The sequence below is a fragment of the Cicer arietinum genome, chromosome 1 (genome assembly GCF_000331145.2).
Source record: "Cicer arietinum cultivar CDC Frontier isolate Library 1 chromosome 1, Cicar.CDCFrontier_v2.0, whole genome shotgun sequence".
NCBI classification, from domain to species: Eukaryota; Viridiplantae; Streptophyta; class Magnoliopsida; order Fabales; family Fabaceae; genus Cicer; species Cicer arietinum.
Window position 1 is genome coordinate 53,802,957 of NC_021160.2, and position 17,367 is coordinate 53,820,323.

General features: G+C 34.3%; 3 protein-coding genes across 3 annotated transcripts in view; 2 read left to right on the forward strand and 1 right to left on the reverse strand.

Annotated features, from left to right (window-relative positions):
- The first annotated feature begins 1,297 nt into the window (after positions 1-1,297).
- LOC101511471 (protein TOO MANY MOUTHS) lies at positions 1,298-2,955 on the forward strand. The gene has a single exon (XM_004486604.4). The coding sequence runs from the start codon at positions 1,341-1,343 to the stop codon at positions 2,841-2,843; it is 1,503 nt and encodes a 500-aa protein (XP_004486661.1). The 5' UTR covers positions 1,298-1,340; the 3' UTR covers positions 2,844-2,955.
- A 2,900-nt stretch (positions 2,956-5,855) lies between these two features.
- Positions 5,856-9,092, forward strand: LOC101511160 (PTI1-like tyrosine-protein kinase At3g15890). Its single transcript, XM_004486603.3, has 4 exons — positions 5,856-6,306; positions 6,871-7,018; positions 7,826-8,088; positions 8,173-9,092. Exons 1-4 carry the CDS (start codon positions 6,263-6,265, stop codon positions 8,819-8,821), a joined length of 1,104 nt encoding a protein of 367 aa, XP_004486660.1. The 5' UTR covers positions 5,856-6,262; the 3' UTR covers positions 8,822-9,092.
- Positions 9,093-9,718: 626 nt separating this feature from the next.
- The window catches only part of LOC101510839 (pre-mRNA-processing-splicing factor 8A), an 11,766-nt gene continuing 4,117 nt past the window's right edge, over positions 9,719-17,367 (reverse strand). Inside the window, exons 8-26 of the mRNA XM_004486602.4 lie at positions 17,093-17,275; positions 16,649-16,963; positions 16,251-16,555; positions 15,722-16,176; positions 15,501-15,627; positions 15,157-15,398; positions 14,958-15,081; positions 14,685-14,874; positions 14,440-14,547; positions 14,084-14,337; positions 12,852-13,468; positions 12,669-12,775; positions 12,301-12,555; positions 11,745-12,218; positions 11,398-11,559; positions 11,054-11,251; positions 10,690-10,968; positions 10,311-10,553; positions 9,719-10,119 (exon numbers count right to left, since the gene is read on the reverse strand). Of these exons, the coding sequence (XP_004486659.1) occupies positions 9,925-10,119; positions 10,311-10,553; positions 10,690-10,968; positions 11,054-11,251; positions 11,398-11,559; positions 11,745-12,218; positions 12,301-12,555; positions 12,669-12,775; positions 12,852-13,468; positions 14,084-14,337; positions 14,440-14,547; positions 14,685-14,874; positions 14,958-15,081; positions 15,157-15,398; positions 15,501-15,627; positions 15,722-16,176; positions 16,251-16,555; positions 16,649-16,963; positions 17,093-17,275 (4,833 nt within the window). The 3' untranslated portion in view covers positions 9,719-9,924. The remainder of the gene's footprint in view (positions 10,120-10,310; positions 10,554-10,689; positions 10,969-11,053; positions 11,252-11,397; positions 11,560-11,744; positions 12,219-12,300; positions 12,556-12,668; positions 12,776-12,851; positions 13,469-14,083; positions 14,338-14,439; positions 14,548-14,684; positions 14,875-14,957; positions 15,082-15,156; positions 15,399-15,500; positions 15,628-15,721; positions 16,177-16,250; positions 16,556-16,648; positions 16,964-17,092; positions 17,276-17,367) is intronic.

Here is a 17,367-nt window from a genome sequence, read left to right on the forward strand (position 1 = left end):
AACAAAATCTAGGTCAACACAAGAGTTAACTTGTTGATCCAAAAGGAAGAGAGAGAAGAGAGAATGAGAGAGGAAGAAGATCCATAAAGATGAAAAGAAAGAGAGAGAATGTGGTGTTTGTTTTTTAATTTGATTTTATTAGTAATTAATGAAGAGAGAGTGATAGGAGTATATTAATGGAGAGAGAATATAATATTATTAAAATATTCCTTAAATATGTACATATATTTAAGTATGTATATGTATACACTATATGTGTTTATATTTGTACTTAAAATTGTGTTTAAATAACATTTCTATATATTAAATCTTGTACCAATAAGAGACTTAGGTCATCACAATGGTGGATGTTTCACCTATTTAACATTAAGTTAAATTTATACTCCTAGCGTGAAAAAGAAATTTTTGGTGGGTATGGAAGTTATCCCCTCTCTCTCCAATTTTTTTTAGACCCAACATAATAAATGTATGTTACTAAAATGTATAATATAATCGTATAAAGTTATGTTATTATTTAATAGTTGTTTTATGATTTTAAAAGTTTGAGAAATTCAGTACTTATTAAGTATTGCGTGAGATGTGAGTGCTTTTAGAAGAGAATAATGTAAGATGATACATCTATTATATTTATAATTTTATTTAAGATGATAAAAAAATGTATGTTGAAGTGTTCATAAATGTAGAAAAGAAATGTAGAATTGTGGAAATCTTTATATGCACTATTATTATCTCTATGTTGTGAGCATATGTGTTTACCTAAAATTCATGGGCCTATCGTTTTATTTTATTTTTTTTGAAAAAGGCCAAAATCACTTCAGTTCAACCACATGGACCTATGAGTTCATTCTTAGCGCGCGGATTTTCTCAAACAGAAAAAACCTTTATTATCTAGTTATTTTAAAGCAGCTTTATATATAAAAGTAAGATTTAAATTTTAAATATAGAGAAGAAAAAAAAACTATTAAAAGTTGTGTAGTTCAATCCTGAAAATTATAAAAAGAAAGATTTGTATACTAAAAATTTATTTTTGACACAAATTTGTTTTGATTAGAAGTAAGATAATTTGATTAAACCCAATCTACATCCATGTTTATTTTGTGGAAACAAAGAGTACATCCATATGTTGTCTGCACCCAAATGAACCTTTCAAAGTGTAAAATCCCGTGAAACACATAAATGCAAAACTTGTACCACATTTATAACGATCCCGTGCTTTCTCGTGAGCACACTTACTCCAATCCAACTCACTCACCTTATTCATTAAATACAACAACCCTCTATAAAAAACCAACACAATTCTCACATGATCAAATCTAACACAAACTCTAAAAATCCAAACTATGAGTTTCGAAATTTGGCCCCTCCATTTAAATCTACATCAACAACTACTAGTAGTATGTTGTATATTGTTGTCTTTGCCGAATTCAATAATGCCATTCACCGTTGAGATATCTGATAGCAATAACTCAAGTGTGTCTTCAAGTTCCAGTCCACTAATAGATGGAATTTCAACAAAGCAAGATAGTGCAATAACCGATAGCCAAGAACAACAAGCAGTGTACGACATAATGAAAGCAACCGGTAATGATTGGGCCATTGATATACCTGACGTTTGTCGTGGTCGTTGGCACGGCATCGAATGCATGCCCGACAAACACAATGTTTACCACATTGTTTCCCTCTCCTTTGGTGCTCTCTCTGATGACACCGCTTTTCCCACGTGTGATCCCACACGTTCCTCTATCTCACCCTCCATAACTAAACTCCCTCATTTGAAAACTCTTTTCTTTTACCGTTGTTTTACTTACAACCCTCAACCTATACCGTCTTTTTTGGGCCTATTGGGCCCTTCTTTGCAAACCCTCGTCCTTAGAGAAAATGGCCACATAGGCCCAATTCCTAATCAATTAGGTAACCTTACTCGCCTTAAGGTTCTTGATCTTCACAAAAATAATCTAAACAGTTCGATACCACTCTCACTGAACCGAATCACCGGTCTAAGGTCGTTGGATTTGAGTGCCAACAAGTTAACCGATTCTATACCCGATTTAATTTTTCCATCATTGAACGTATTGGACCTAAGTATGAATCGTCTATCAGGCCCAATTCCTTCTACTCTTTGGGACTGTCACTCTTTGATTAAATTTGACGTTAGTCGCAACAGGCTCACGGGCCCAATTCCAGATAAATTAAAGGGCTTAAATGACCTTATGCTTATGGATTTGAGTTTCAACCGTATTCAAGGCCCATTTCCAATTTCACTAAAAAAATTGAATTCTCTTCAAGCCTTGATTCTTAAAGGAAATCCAATAGGTTCCACAATAGTACCTAATGACCTATTTGATGGTATGAATGGTTTAATGATCTTAATTATGTCGAATATGAATTTGCAGGGTCCAATACCAGAATCATTGGGTAAATTACCAAACCTTCGTGTTCTTCATCTGGATGGGAATCACCTAAATGGTTCGATCCCAAAAAGCTTTCGAGAGTTGAGAAGCCTAAGTGAACTTAGGTTGAATGATAATGGACTAATTGGGCCGGTCCCATTTGAGAGAGATATGGTTTGGAGAATGAAAAGGAAGCTAAGGCTTTATAATAATTTAGGGCTTTGTTATGATTCGAATAGTGGTATTGGGGATAGTGTGGATTCTGATTTTGGTATCAGTTTGTGTGAGAGTTCAAGTCCAGGTTCGGTTAGGACAGTACACCATGTTTTAGACACACAAAAGCCTGGCCCAACAACTACATTCATGGATCATGTTTCAATCTCATCAGATTCTACTCTTACAAGGTCATTGGGATTGGTTACTTTTCTACTATTTTCTTTAGTTTTCTTGTAAGTAATGTATATTCATTTATAGCATAGGAAAAGAACCAAGAAATACCGTGTGATGTTATTTGGTTGTGCACAGTTTAAAAAATAATAATTAGTTGGTTTGATTTCACTCAAAATGAGAAATTCAGATATTTTAAATGTAGCATTAATTTATATTAAGACTAAGAGTATTGAAGTTTCTGCAAAGAGGAGCTGAATCTCAATTGAAATAGCTAGATATATTGGATATTTTTTAAAAATACGTAAATTAGAAAGACTTTTTGAAGTATTGTTTTCATAGAGGTTTTTGACATGGTCCCCACTGCTTTTCAATCAGGTATTATCGATCTAAAAGCAAAGTGGATAAGTTTTCTTTGATCGTTCATTTCATTCATTATTCGTAAGATGTTAACGTTTTAAAAGTGTATTATTAATTTATTATCATTTTAAATATATGATTTTATTGTATAACATAGGAAAATGGTTGTATTAGACTTCTAGTAAAATGTTCTCAAAATCAGGATTTCTTCATTGCTTATTTTGCTTTCTCACTTTGAAGGGCTTAATCATCATAGTGAAACATTTGATTATGATCCTAGTGTTAATTCTATATATTGTATATATAAGCAAAACAAATTACTTGGCTCCACACTAATTATTCTGTTGAGATAGACAAGACAACCAGCATAGAGAATTATAAAGCAACTCATTTGAGTATGCCTTAGAGGGCAGCCACTTCCTACAATGATGACATCAATCATTGAATCGTCATAGCCTTACCTAATGAGGAAAAGCATATTATATCATATGTTATATTATTGCAAAGTATTATGCTTGTAAGTTGTAGCCACATTCACACCTACCATTCAACAAAACCCTGCTAAAACAAGTTAAATTATTTTCCAAATCTCATGTAACCCAACTAAATTTCTAAAATACTAGGACATTTTTACTGCATCTTTTTTATCAAAATAATTTAAATTTAAATTTAATTTTAATATGAATATTTGTAAAAATAACGCATAGGTATAAATTTAAATCCCTTTGCAGGAATTTTGATTTTTTCAAATTCATGAGAATATTAATAAATAGGATCATTTCAAATTCATTAGAATATTAATAAATAGGATCGTCGAGACGTTATGATGTAATGAATATTAGAACATTTAAATGATTGGTCTCTTAGTGAACAATTTTGCAAAATTTAGTTTTAATCTATTTTGAGATGAATTTAAAAATTTCAATTAAAAATACTCAATTATATTACTTTCATCTATCTTTTTATTCACTTATTATGATTTTAATTGCTATTAATGTCAGTTTATTTTAAATTCAATTATTTCTTTATAAGCTAAATTCGACCGTTTCTACGGTAACATTTAAAAAAAATTAAGCGTAAAAAAATTAAATTAAAAATATTTCCCAATTGTTGCTTAATTAAAAAAATTTAAAAAGGAAATGACGGTTGCTTAGTTTTACTTTTTAAAATTTAGTAGATGTCTTTGTAGCAATGTGAAACAAAAATTTCACATTCAACCTCTATCTCTTGGTCCAAAACATATATGTTAGTTAATATTTTTATTCTCTGACAACAGTGTTGCATGTTATAGCTGCCAAAAATTTATGTCTCAATATGCTTACGCATCTAAACGAAAGTGCAAAACAAAGACAACTATGGATCATATCACGGTACCTTTCAATAGTAGAGTTAACATAATTAGTATATTGTCTAATTAGTGATAATTATATTAATATTTAAACAAACATCGATTCTAAAATATCGGCGACAAGATTATTACCGTTTACAAAGTAATAATTGAATTGATTGTTCAATAATTTTTTTAAGATACGTTATATTAACCAGTAAAAAGACGTGCTTCTTTTTTTTTTTTTTTACAAAACAAGTATGATAACAATAGAGAACATATAAAAAATAAATTAATAAATAAATGAAAATATAAAAGGTTGGGTAAGAAAAGGAAGTGTAAGAATATCGCAAGTCAAGAACAAATATATATAAAAAAAATACTACAATATAAAATTGCAAGATATCAAAGGAAGACAAAACCAATAAAGAACACCTAAGGGAATCTTGCCTTATAATGAATGGCCAATTTTCTGCAATAATATTTTGTACTGACCCTCAATAAACTTGGCTTGAACTACTGCAATTTTTATATTGGAATCATTGCTTGAATAAACAACAAATTTGCAAACCACTCGATATAACGTGTGTTTCAAAAGCCATTTTATTTTGATTATAGAAAGTTTCGTGTTTTCTGAATAACTCGTGATCTTTGTCGCACAATTAATTTTTTACGAACTAGACACGACAGATCCAAATTCTTATTTTTATTACATAATCATATATAGTAATACTAGTTTTTTTAGTACTAGTAAGTGTATGTTTTGGAAATGCCAAAAATAAGTTTATATTTAGCAGATAACTATACTTACAGTGTTTAAGTTAGTGAGTCTTTTTGACTGTTTTGTTTTGTTTGAATTTATAGTTTTTTATTTTTTATTTTCATTTTTTAATTGACATTTTTTAAATACTAATTAAAAAAATTCGTTTTATATTATGCAGTTTAATTGTTAATTTTAAAAAATATTTTAAATTAAATCGATTAGTTTATTAGCTATTTCTGTTAGTAATCTTATCCACTATTCCCTTTTTTATTTGGTCAAAAAGGATCTAAATATCTAATATTAATAATATATTTTTCTGTGGAAACATTATTAATATATTCTAAATAGAAGAATTAAATTTATTTTGCAAAAATAAATAAAATAAATTAAGAAATAATAAATTTGTAAAATTTAATTTAATTAATAAATATCTATATTATTAAATTAAGAATCATGTCTGGAGAGTAATTTAAGATTTTAACATTTGTTGTGAGTTATAAATAATGTTTATAACTTTATCTGACAAAAAAAAGGATAAAAAAGAAATATTGCCAATTTTCCTATATTAAATAGAATAAGAAAGTTCTAAAACTAAAAAAGAATAAGAAAGAAAAGTGGACCCCACGTGTGTTTTGTTGTTGTGCTTTTCTTTTTTAGTTTTTGTTTTTGAAAATGTGCGAACAGCTGGTGTTGGGTTAAAGAAAGAAGACTCAGCTTACACACACAGCATCTCATCATCTGCACAATCAAAACAACAAATTCTGTTTTATCTCTTTTTTTTTGTCTGAATTTTTAGTTTCGAAGAGTACAACGTTTTCAAAAACACCCCATAAACCGTGCGTGTCTTCCGTTTCCCTAAACAAAATCTCTTCGTAGCTGAAATGAGCTAGCAACACACAAAGTAACATCTTTCGAAGTGAAACGTTTGATTTGGGTTAGTGGGTCAGTTTCAAGTTTTGATTTTGTTGACGTTTTTCTCTGATCGATTGAGAAGGTATAGAAAATATACTTTTGGAGCTGATTGGTGGGAAGGTTATGGCTTTTTGCCCAATCTTTTGTTGTGGAAATGGTTCGGATCGGTATGAAAATGCTTCATTACACTCTACTTTTAAATCATTTATTTGTAATTTGTTGTTTTTACTTATTGTTTTGGATCGTATATGAGATTTTTGTGATAAATCAGTTTCAGTTTTTATCTCTTTTGTTGTAGAAATTTTAGAGAAAATAGGGTTTTAGATTCTGGGTTTAGTTCAGATTGCAGGCTTTAGTCAAACTGCTTTTTGCAAGAAGAGTATTAATTAAGGGTTAGTTTGGTATGTAAACTATCTGGGAAATTGGGTTTCTTTTAATGACTTAATTAGCATACCAAGGTGCCTGTTCCATTGATATTATACCCTGAGTGGAGATGTTAGAAAGTACAGGTTTTAGATTTGCTTATTTTAATGCATATTAATATTGATTTAATTCATATATGTTGTTAGTCTCGAGCATAACCATTAGGTCGTTAAAAATGTTTGGCTTTAATTATTACTAATTCAAAAGTCGCATGTATGGTTGTTTGTGATATGTTGATAGTGTAAAAAAAATTACACCAACAGTGTATCAAAATTTATCTCAACTGATATTATTCTCTGCCAATGCAGCAAAGGACGTGGGAAGAAACAACCTCCGTGGCGAGTGTTTTCTTTGAAGGAATTACACTCAGCTACAAATAATTTCAACTATGATAACAAACTTGGCGAAGGTGGATTTGGAAGTGTGTACTGGGGCCAGCTTTGGGATGGATCACAAGTAGGACTTTACATTCATTTTTGTGTTATCAAAAATCAGCTTTGGTTATTCTTGGTCATTTAGTTTTGATTACTACTGAAGAGGTTTTTGTAATGGTTAATTTACTCACTTTTTTAACACAGTGTGTCTCACATATTATGACCATTTGATATCTTAGTGGCATCCCTGGGTCAGATTTGGCAGACTGATAAAACATCTAACATAAGTTTTCATTTAGCTTTCTCAATCTTAAACGATACTTAGTTATGATAATTTCATCATATAACACTGAAAATAATCAGAAAGGTTATCAGGGGGGAACTTATTCCAATGATCTCTTACACATGGCATCTTCAATGGCTTGTTTTTTCTGTTGCATCAACCATTTTATGCTAGTACAAAATAATGATTTATCTGTAAACTTAGAAGTTAAACAATTTGATGCCTTGGCTTCCTTCGTAATAAACATTATTTTTTTAACGTTTCATTCCTATTTCTTATTTCTGCTATTGAGCTAGGAATTTTACTGCTTGAATGTTGAACCTTATAAAAGAGAAGAGGCATGATTATGTTCCCATAATAGATAATTTTGACTTGTACATTGTGATTTGACTTTATAATGTGATTTTTTAAACACTTCATCAAAAGTTTATGGATCTTATGCTGCAAAAACCTCAGACAAAAACATTTTATCCGGTTCCTGTAAAATTAACCTATTTAAAATGTTCTGACGGACAACACGGTAGCATAACTTTCGAACCATTTTCTGAGAAATTTTCAAGATGACTGCTTGCAGTTCTGTGTATTATGGTCCATTTATTCGTGCAGATTGCAGTAAAAAGATTGAAAGTTTGGAGCAACAAAGCAGACATGGAATTTGCTGTTGAAGTTGAGATATTGGCAAGAGTACGACACAAGAATCTTCTTAGTCTACGTGGCTATTGTGCTGAAGGCCAGGAACGGCTAATTGTATATGACTATATGCCAAACTTGAGCCTGCTCTCTCACCTTCACGGACAGCACTCGGCAGAAAGCCTCCTTGATTGGAATCGACGGATAAATATTGCAATTGGGTCTGCCGAAGGAATTGTGTGAGTACTACCCTTCCTTTCCAATTTCCTTATTAACTTCTGCACCTATCATTTTAGTAAATACTAAAATATAATAGCTTTCAGATATCTTCACAACCAAGCAACACCGCATATCATCCACAGGGATGTTAAGGCAAGCAATGTGTTGTTAGATTCAGAGTTCCAAGCACGTGTTGCCGATTTCGGTTTCGCAAAGTTGATCCCTGATGGGGCGACACATGTGACTACAAGAGTTAAGGGCACCCTTGGCTACCTCGCACCTGAATATGCTATGTTAGGTAAAGCAAATGAGAGTTGTGATGTCTACAGTTTCGGAATTCTCCTTCTAGAACTTGCTAGTGGCAAAAAACCCCTTGAGAAACTTAGCTCCTCAGTAAAACGATCGATAAACGATTGGGCACTGCCATTGGCTTGTGAGCAAAAATTTAGCGAAATTGCAGATCCAAGACTTAATGGTGACTATGTGGAGGAAGAGCTTAAAAGAGTTGTGTTAGTTGCTCTAATCTGTGCTCAGAGTCAACCGGAGAAGAGACCCAACATGGTTGAGGTGGTAGAGCTACTGAAAGGAGAGTCCAAAGATAAGGTTTCTCAGTTGGAGAATAATGAACTGTTTAAGAGTCCTCTTGCTGTTGGAAATAAGAATGATGGGATATCAGCTGCTGAAGGGAGTTCAGATTTCATCTCAGAAGAGAAGGAATCTAAACATGAGACGGAAGAGAATACAGAACCTTGATTATAAGTGCAAAAAGATGGAACTGTGAATTTGATATGTTTTGTGAAGTTTTCAGGATTTTTTTCTATAATTATTTTTCTTTTTATTGTTGCGGGGATATACTGGGCGCTTGTTTATTATAGCAGCCGGGTGCTGCATGTTTGTCTCTATGAATGTAGATTTGAACCAAGGGAAATGACTGAAAGTTTGTGGAACTAGGGATTTTGATATGTTTTAAGTACAGATTGTGTGGAGTTTTCAGAAATTGTAAGAAAACACTTTCTTTTCTTCATTTCTTTATTATTTATGAGACATGACAGGACGAAGACCAATGACAGTACATAAAAATGTAAGGTAGTAACCAATTTCCCATCCTGCCTATTTATATCGTGAAGCAAACCATTGTCAATGGGAAGCAAACGCTTAACCTTTGGCTAAAGCCAAAATGTATCTGCTGATACAATGTTTGATTATATGGCATAATATGATCCAAACATTAAAATTCATTAGTTTGTTAATTAATCACACCTTTAATACGACAGGAATTAATAAATTATGATTAAAAATATTACAAAACTAGACCATATTCTAATTGAATATAATCAGTCATATTCCTCTTGAACCTGGTATTTCTATATTAAAATTTACGGCTAGTAAAAATTTCGGTTAATGTATGCTTTTTTCTAAGAGTCTTGAAAACCACTTAATTATTTGTTAAGACAATCATAGGATTATCGATCTATGTTCCGAACACGGTGTATGTTTCGGTGGTGTCGTGACAAAGTGGCTGTCATTATTACTTTTTATGTTGTTTTCTTATTTTTGAACCCGTGACCAAGCCAATTTTTAATCTAGGTCACACTAACATGCCAGACCTAATTTCACCCTTGAAAAGAAATAATTAAGCACAGGGATAAATAGCTCAAAAAAGCATAATTGCATAAATCGCCAACAGTAACTTAGAATTTTCGGATTGTAATTATTTACAAAACTATAACACTTATGCTACAAAATCCTTAGGGCGCCGTACAAACAATGGACAATACAACATAATATGACAAGTTTCAAAATTGAAGGATCTGCCACTTGTATGTATCAGATTAAACAGAGCATACATCTGTATCTCAAGAGAACGTATCCTCACGATCTCCCTCAGCAATAGTCTCCCCTTCCTCCATATTGCTGAACTCTAAGAAATGGGTTGGTCTATGATCTTCGTGGTAATATTCCCTAGGGGTCCCAAGCTTCACTCCATACTTCATCCCTGATGCATGCCTCACTCCCATGAAGTTGTAATTCCATGGACCATTGTCAGGAATCTACAAATTTGTGACAGGAAACCATCAAAACAAATGGTACAAATAAAAAATTAATATTAACAATACTGAAATTATAATAAAATATATAACCATTTCTCGATATACAACATATTTTAATTTAGCTATTTCCATCACTAAATCATATGCGAAAAAATAATAATTGGATAACTTTGGGAGGCAGCAAAGCTTACCATGTAAAAACCAAGGAAGCGATCACTGAGGAGCATCTGCACCTTCTCATAATGAGTGGGAAGATAACCATGCGGGTTGCTTCCTGTATCCTTATTAATACGTCCCCATTCATATCCAGATGGAGTTAGTTTATATGCAGTTAAAGAACATGAACCCGGAGTAAAACTGCAAGTCAAGATAATGCACTTCTCCCCGTCCCATTGCTTATTGTTCTCTAGGACCTTAGCATGTGAAGTGAGATCCTGCAATGATCATTTATTCAGTGACAATGTATTGCAAATCATAAAATATTTCCCTAACAAAGAACAACAATCAATATCCTACCAAATTGAATGTATTATATTCCCAAGGAAAATTTAAAACTAAATCAAGCTAAACCTGAGGTGACAACTGCGGAAGTTCATTTGGTTGAGTATGCATCCATCCCAAAGGCTCCAAATCATTCAAGAAATCATGTTCTGGGAGAGCTGATGGGAGATGGACTTGTTGATGAGTCCCCCATTGTGGTGGCATAACAATGCACCGGATTTCCTTAACCTGAGGATTATCTGGGGGACTTATGCCATACAAGTACCCAGAAATCTGAGTTCGAAGATCTGCTATGCATATAAACTTCTTCAAAATGTTCTTTGGCATGATATAGGTATAGCCCGTTTCCTGCACCACAAAATTTAACGTTAAAATAAGATGGGGAGTTGCAAGTATAACAAGATCTAGAGAAATGAAGAAAAAGAATGCCAACCTTTATATCCTCGGAGTTCACATATATATGGTTTACTCGAAGGTATAAATTTGTGGCTGATATTGCTCTGACACGCCAATCAGTCTTCGAACCAAAAGCAGCTTGTTCATAGGGACTAGTGGTTGTTACTATAAGTTCTTCACCATGAACATTCGTGGTCTTAGTTGTTACAGCTGTCACTTGATTTGCTTCATGCGCCTATAAAGTATGAATACAGACAACTAGATTAACTATTGTAGATTGAGATGACAGAATAAAATCAAGTTTGGGTAACAAAAACAAAAGCGATGAGGGGAAAAATAGAGTTGAATTATATTTCTGTGAAGAAGTAAACAGAATATAACCTGTTTTTCGATCTCTGCAATCTGTTGCCGCTGTTGTGAAGGTGGAGTAATCTCAGCTCCAAGTATAATATCACGAATCTCAGACTGAGTCAAAGCAGAAGTATTCACATTGTTTTTCTTTGCATAATCAGAAAGTATAAGATCTCTTAATGCAACCTCCACCTGCCAAGGCATTATGTTAAGCCTATAAATACTAAGAGAAAACAGAAAGCAGCAAAATAAAACCTTCACAAAATAACATATAAAAGTCAATTTCAACAGTTCTGTAACAACTATTTCCTAAGAGTTTAAACATTGAACTTGCAATTGACAGGTTTAAAATATATGAAATTGAAAATTAAGTTTACCTTCATCCACTGGTCATCACTTAAAGAAGGCCAGATGTGATGGGGTTCAGTTATGATAGTTTTGTCAGGCTTCAGTAACATCTTTGCCTTCTCATTATTCACATGAAGTGCACGCAGAATCAAAATCAGCCTGGAGAATGCAGTGTATGAGGAAATGCTCTTCAGCCAGTCATCATAAATGTTGAACAAAACCATTTGTGGTTCCGTGGCCTTCAAAATAAGATCCCCAAATTTCTCAATTTTCAAACATGCTTGGAAAGGAAGCTGCAGCTCACTTCCTTTGATAACAATATTGGGGAAATCAAGCAAGTGAACCTCCAATGGATCCAACATTCCTTTACGGGTGACAATAATTTGCTTTGGCTGTTCTTCTACAGGCAATGACCTTACAAGTGCTGCAACTTCTTCTGCTGTTTTCCACTTTGCCAATTGGCCAAGACGCTTCTGACCAGCCCACACACTTGTATGAATAACCTGCAAGGTATGATGTGAAACATGAATACCTAGACAACTAACCTTAGAAACAGTCAGTAAGAACTGAAACACTAAAACAAACCTTAAGAAACAACTGCCCTGTCCTTGGATTGAAAATAAAAATGGCACCATTGATGGGTTTTGTTGTAAGATTTCCTTCAAATGTCTTATGAATTGTAACACGATACACATTAGTGTCATCAACAAACCATATGATTTGGTTGCTGAATATCTCCCCATAGTTTTGAGAAGACAAATATGGTTCAGTAGGCTCAGAAGAGTACAACTGCAAACCTTTCCTGATTCGTTCCCTCAAAACATACAATGCAGGATTTGACTGCACATACACAACATCATTAGTAAAACAATTGCATTAAATAGTCAAAGATTTACAAACTACAGGCAAGAGAGCTTATCGAATGTAACTTGTTATATGAGATTTTTATTTACCTTCATAATCTTATTCATGGCCTGCTGAAGAAGTGGCTTTGACCCAGGGAACCAGTTTCCAAATGCAGAATGCAAATTATATGCCAAATCAAGGCCAATCATAACACCTACATGGAAAGCAATGATCAAGTAAAACTAGATATAAAATCATATAAGGAGCATAGGAAAATGACAGAGACATACCAGTAGGAGATGGGTATATAGACATATTATCTGTCGTGTAATCCATAAATTTGGCCCGGGTGTAACGCTCAATGTCGTGAGAATCATAATCACCCCATCGAAGCTGAACATCAATCCAATACTTATTGCTTGCCTTCTGATCAAAAACATCCTTAGATTCGGCAACAAGACTAGGCTTTGACATTGGCCACCTGTGGGCAGCAAAGAGAAGAATATCCGCACAAGAACTGTTCATTTTGTAACTCTTCCTAGGATGGATTGTTTCCTTCTGGACAGTTTCAATCTCCAAAGCATCCAACTCTTGATCCAAAACCTGACAAAGATCCATGACAACACTCTCATGGATCTTCTGCCACAAGTGAGCTCTGAAAATCTGAATTAGAGATATCTTCAAAGTTGGAATTTTCCCATGCATGAAAATACCAGTCAGATCAAGCTGCACTTGGAAACCAACATATACATTGGCTCGGTTAATGGTCGGTGACCACCAAAGAGTAAATCTACGGTTGGGTATCTGGTTGAGACCAGATCTCTGTGCATTGGTGAGCTTCTTATACTTCATAGATTCCTCAAAACCTGATGCCTTCTCCCAGAAGAGACCTTCCCAAGTTGGAAAACTAACATTGAAAAATAACGATAATACCGATTATTCTACCATAGTGGAGATAAAATAGCAAGAACTTGAACATGCTATTAGTGGATTTACAATTCCTAGACCTTCTACCAATATAATGCCAGGGAAAAGGATGGTCCATGCATGATAAATATTATTTTTGACTCCACGACAGTTACAAAACTGAAACTCAACATCAACTCAGATTGGGAGCTATTCAAGATTTCAAGGAGAAAGTAAATCACATGTAATACTAGCTACATTTCCCCAAGCTTTTCATTTCATTGTGCACTATATATCATGCAATATTAAAACTTCAAACTTATGTGTGGTAAGGATGAGTTAGGAAGTTCCTTGCAGTTTAAATTATGTGCTGATTGCCATATAAATGCCCTATATTTGTCAGAATGTGGTGTTCCTAAGCTCCTATGTGCATGTTGTGTGGCGTTTCTGTCTGCCAGATTCATAAGATAAAATGACAACAGCTCCAAATAACAGCAGTGTATAAATAGATGGATGGCCTCAGGATCCATTTGGGCTTTTGAAAATTGCTAAACAAAGGGAAAATCATTCCTCGAACCCAAACAGCAAACTAGTTTGAAGGAAAAATATTACTTACTATGTTCCTTTGAATAAAGTATGTTCAAGAATTCCTTCAACTCCTCCAAGGGCTTGAATAACATCAGTTCGGTAATTATTCAAGTTCCACAATTTCCCATCGTGTCTCTGGTGTGTCCACCAGAAGGGATTTTGTTTCAAAACTTGATACTGCTTGAAATCTGTACGCACCCTCCAGCCTTTATCATACGCCAAAGTGTGTCTATCCTTCTGAAACAAAGTGTTTATACGGGGTATTCCTCTGTCCCACGAGTCCTGCCAAGAGGATCAAGAGTCAGAAATTGAGTAAGGAAAAAGAAACATATTGCCACTACACAGTGCAAAGACACCAAAACCCCAATATTTAATAGCACTCACTTCCAAATCCTCAAGAGTCAAACGCCTATTTTGTGCTTGTGCTTCCTGCCTTTTCACTGCATATTCAGCCCAGACGCGCTGTGAATCAACGAACTCACTTTCCCATGGCTGCATCATCCAAGACATCATAAAATATGAATTATATCAAAATATATACATCTATATATAAGAATATATCTAACATAAAAATGTAATGTAAGTGCAAATACACAGCTACATATAAAAGAGAAAGAATAAAGCTTCACCTGTATATAACGATAAAGGTTGGGAATCAGCTGATCCTCCTCGTGACTCATCCCACTCCTGAAGTGCGTTACACCAACATCTGTTTGCTGACTGTATCGTAGGTCACTTTGTGGAATCAAAATGTGACCCATAGACAACATTCCAAGCCCTCCAATTTCCTTGGGGGTGTAGAAAATAACAGGTGGAAACCTGGTAAAGGAGACAGAAACATAGATTTGATCAATTGAACTCAAAGCTCCAAATGAACTACTAAAGAAGTGTATGATTGTTACCTGCTAGGCATCTTTGAGTTGAGTCCAATCTTGATACGAGTTTGAATTTTATTTTCACATTTGACAAGCAAATCCAACAGCTCTTGAGTATGTACAGTTGCCTCTCGGAAATAAGTCATGAGTCCTAAAATGAGTCAACGTCAGTGAAAAAATTGATGAAAACCTCTGCAAAGAGCTACTACAATTAAACTTCCCTTACCTATTAAAGCTGTATTCCACTTATTGACAATTTTTGTGAATGTAGTGGAACCGGAAGACATAAGAATCTGCCTCACACGATTCTCAAACACTTTCATGTGTTCATCGTCAACTCTTAAGAAAGCAACAGCTGTCCTTTCTTTTGTCTGTTCATTCTGGAGATTCCAGACACCATCTCTTGTATTACTAAATGCTTCTTGAGTCATTCTAATTTTAGGAAGTATCCTCACTTCAAATCCACACCTGCAGGTTATTCAAATTGGAGCCGGTCATAACAAATTGGTAATTATGGCAACAACCAAGGACGGAGAAGACAAAGCAATAACTTAAATAATCAATACTTACATGCTGAAAAGCAAGTTCGGATTATCTTTGCTGTAAACAGAAAGAAAACTGTTTTCCCATTCCAGAGTGGTGATGCTTCGAGGAAGACGGTTTTTCATATCCCAAAAGACACTCCTCCCAAGATTGACTGAAATTAGGAAAAGTGAATTGACAAACATAATAAAAACCAATTATCAAAATTACAAGTCAAAACCCACACAAGGTAAAAGAAAAGAAAATACCATCATGCTTCATGAGCCTCATTCTTGCATCTCTTGGCCAGCACTTCTTATTATTATACCCCACCATGTTCTCATTGTTAGGATCAGGGTGCTCAGTAAGATATCGTTGAATGAGATCCCGTGCCTCCTCATGGGTGAAGCGAAATAATATGTGAACTCGGTCTATGTACCGAGAATACAGCCTAATTGGATGCCTGGTCTCAACTTTGGTATCCCAATAAGTAATGAACTCATTAGGCATCTGTGGTGGACCAGCAATCTCACTCGCTCGAGTCAATCCAAGAAGCAGAAGATCTAATACCAGACCATAATATTGAACAACAAAAGATGCAAACTGTAGACCACGTATAAGACCATATGAATTTGTGTGGCTCATATCCTTGTATGACAACACAACATTGTTTTTTGCAGTGACATAATCTGCAATGTTGTGATCTAGAACCAGACGGAGAAGCCTGTAAAATTAGAAATAAATTTAGAAGGGAAGATAGCATTATTTTCATTCACAAAGTGGTTTACAATTGCATACCTATTTAACATTGTTAAATCAATCTTCTCGAAAAATTTCTCAAACTTCGTCTGAAGCATCACAACACACTGACCATCACTGGTGTCCCATATACCCTGCAAATTGTTTATACCTTGACACCATTTGTAAACCAAAAGAGGTGGTGGCTCTGAATCTGCTGGCTTGATCCAGTTGGGAAAGAGATGACGTTTGTCACCTTCATACCACAGATATTGATCAAGATATGCATCTGTAATTTTCTCAAGAGGCTCTATTTCATAAACTGGAATCAAGTAGCTATATAAATCCATAAACTCTATTCCAACCTGCCAAAACAAAAAAAACATATTATACTTGTCCTGGGCTGTGAATGAACATCCTAAAGAGTAGACAACTAATTCTTATTTATATGAACATACTTCTTTGAAGGCACGTTGGGTGAGGAGGTGCCGCTTGATTCGCGATAACGCCTCGTGTGGATTGTCATAAGCTTGTTCAATCAGCCCCAACTCTTCTCTTTGTAGTTGATTTAATCTCACTGCAACACTGTAGGATTCTTTCAACCTCTCAAGTGCAAGAATAAGCAACTTTGTATCATGCTTGTATGATAGAGGTGGGAATGGAATAGGGGAGAACTTCCTAGACTCCAACCAATGGACTGTAGTTGTATAGATAGCCACAGCTTCTTCAGGAGTAACATATGGACCATCTTTCAAATAATTGTGTTGGCGCTCCTGCAAACAATATAAATTATCAGGATGTGTCCTCGTGAAACCAATAATAATAATAATTTCTACAAAAACGATTCTTCAAAAATAGTGGGGAAACTGCAGATATTGAATCCTGGAAAACACTAAATGCACCTGCTCTGCCTTCAGCCAAAGACGTGTCAATCTTCCAAGATTCTTGCGGCAAACAGTCTTGTCAACAGTTGCACCTCTTCTTATACGCTCACGATTATAATGAGCAACATTTGTCCACCAGTCTGCTTTTGATTTCACATATCGAAGGATCATGTTCTCTATGGGAACAGGCAGTCCAGGAACCTAGATGTTACCAAAGTAAGCAAATCATCAACAAAGCCGCAGGACATGGACCGAATTCAAACGGGAACCAATAACAATTTTAAACCAAAATA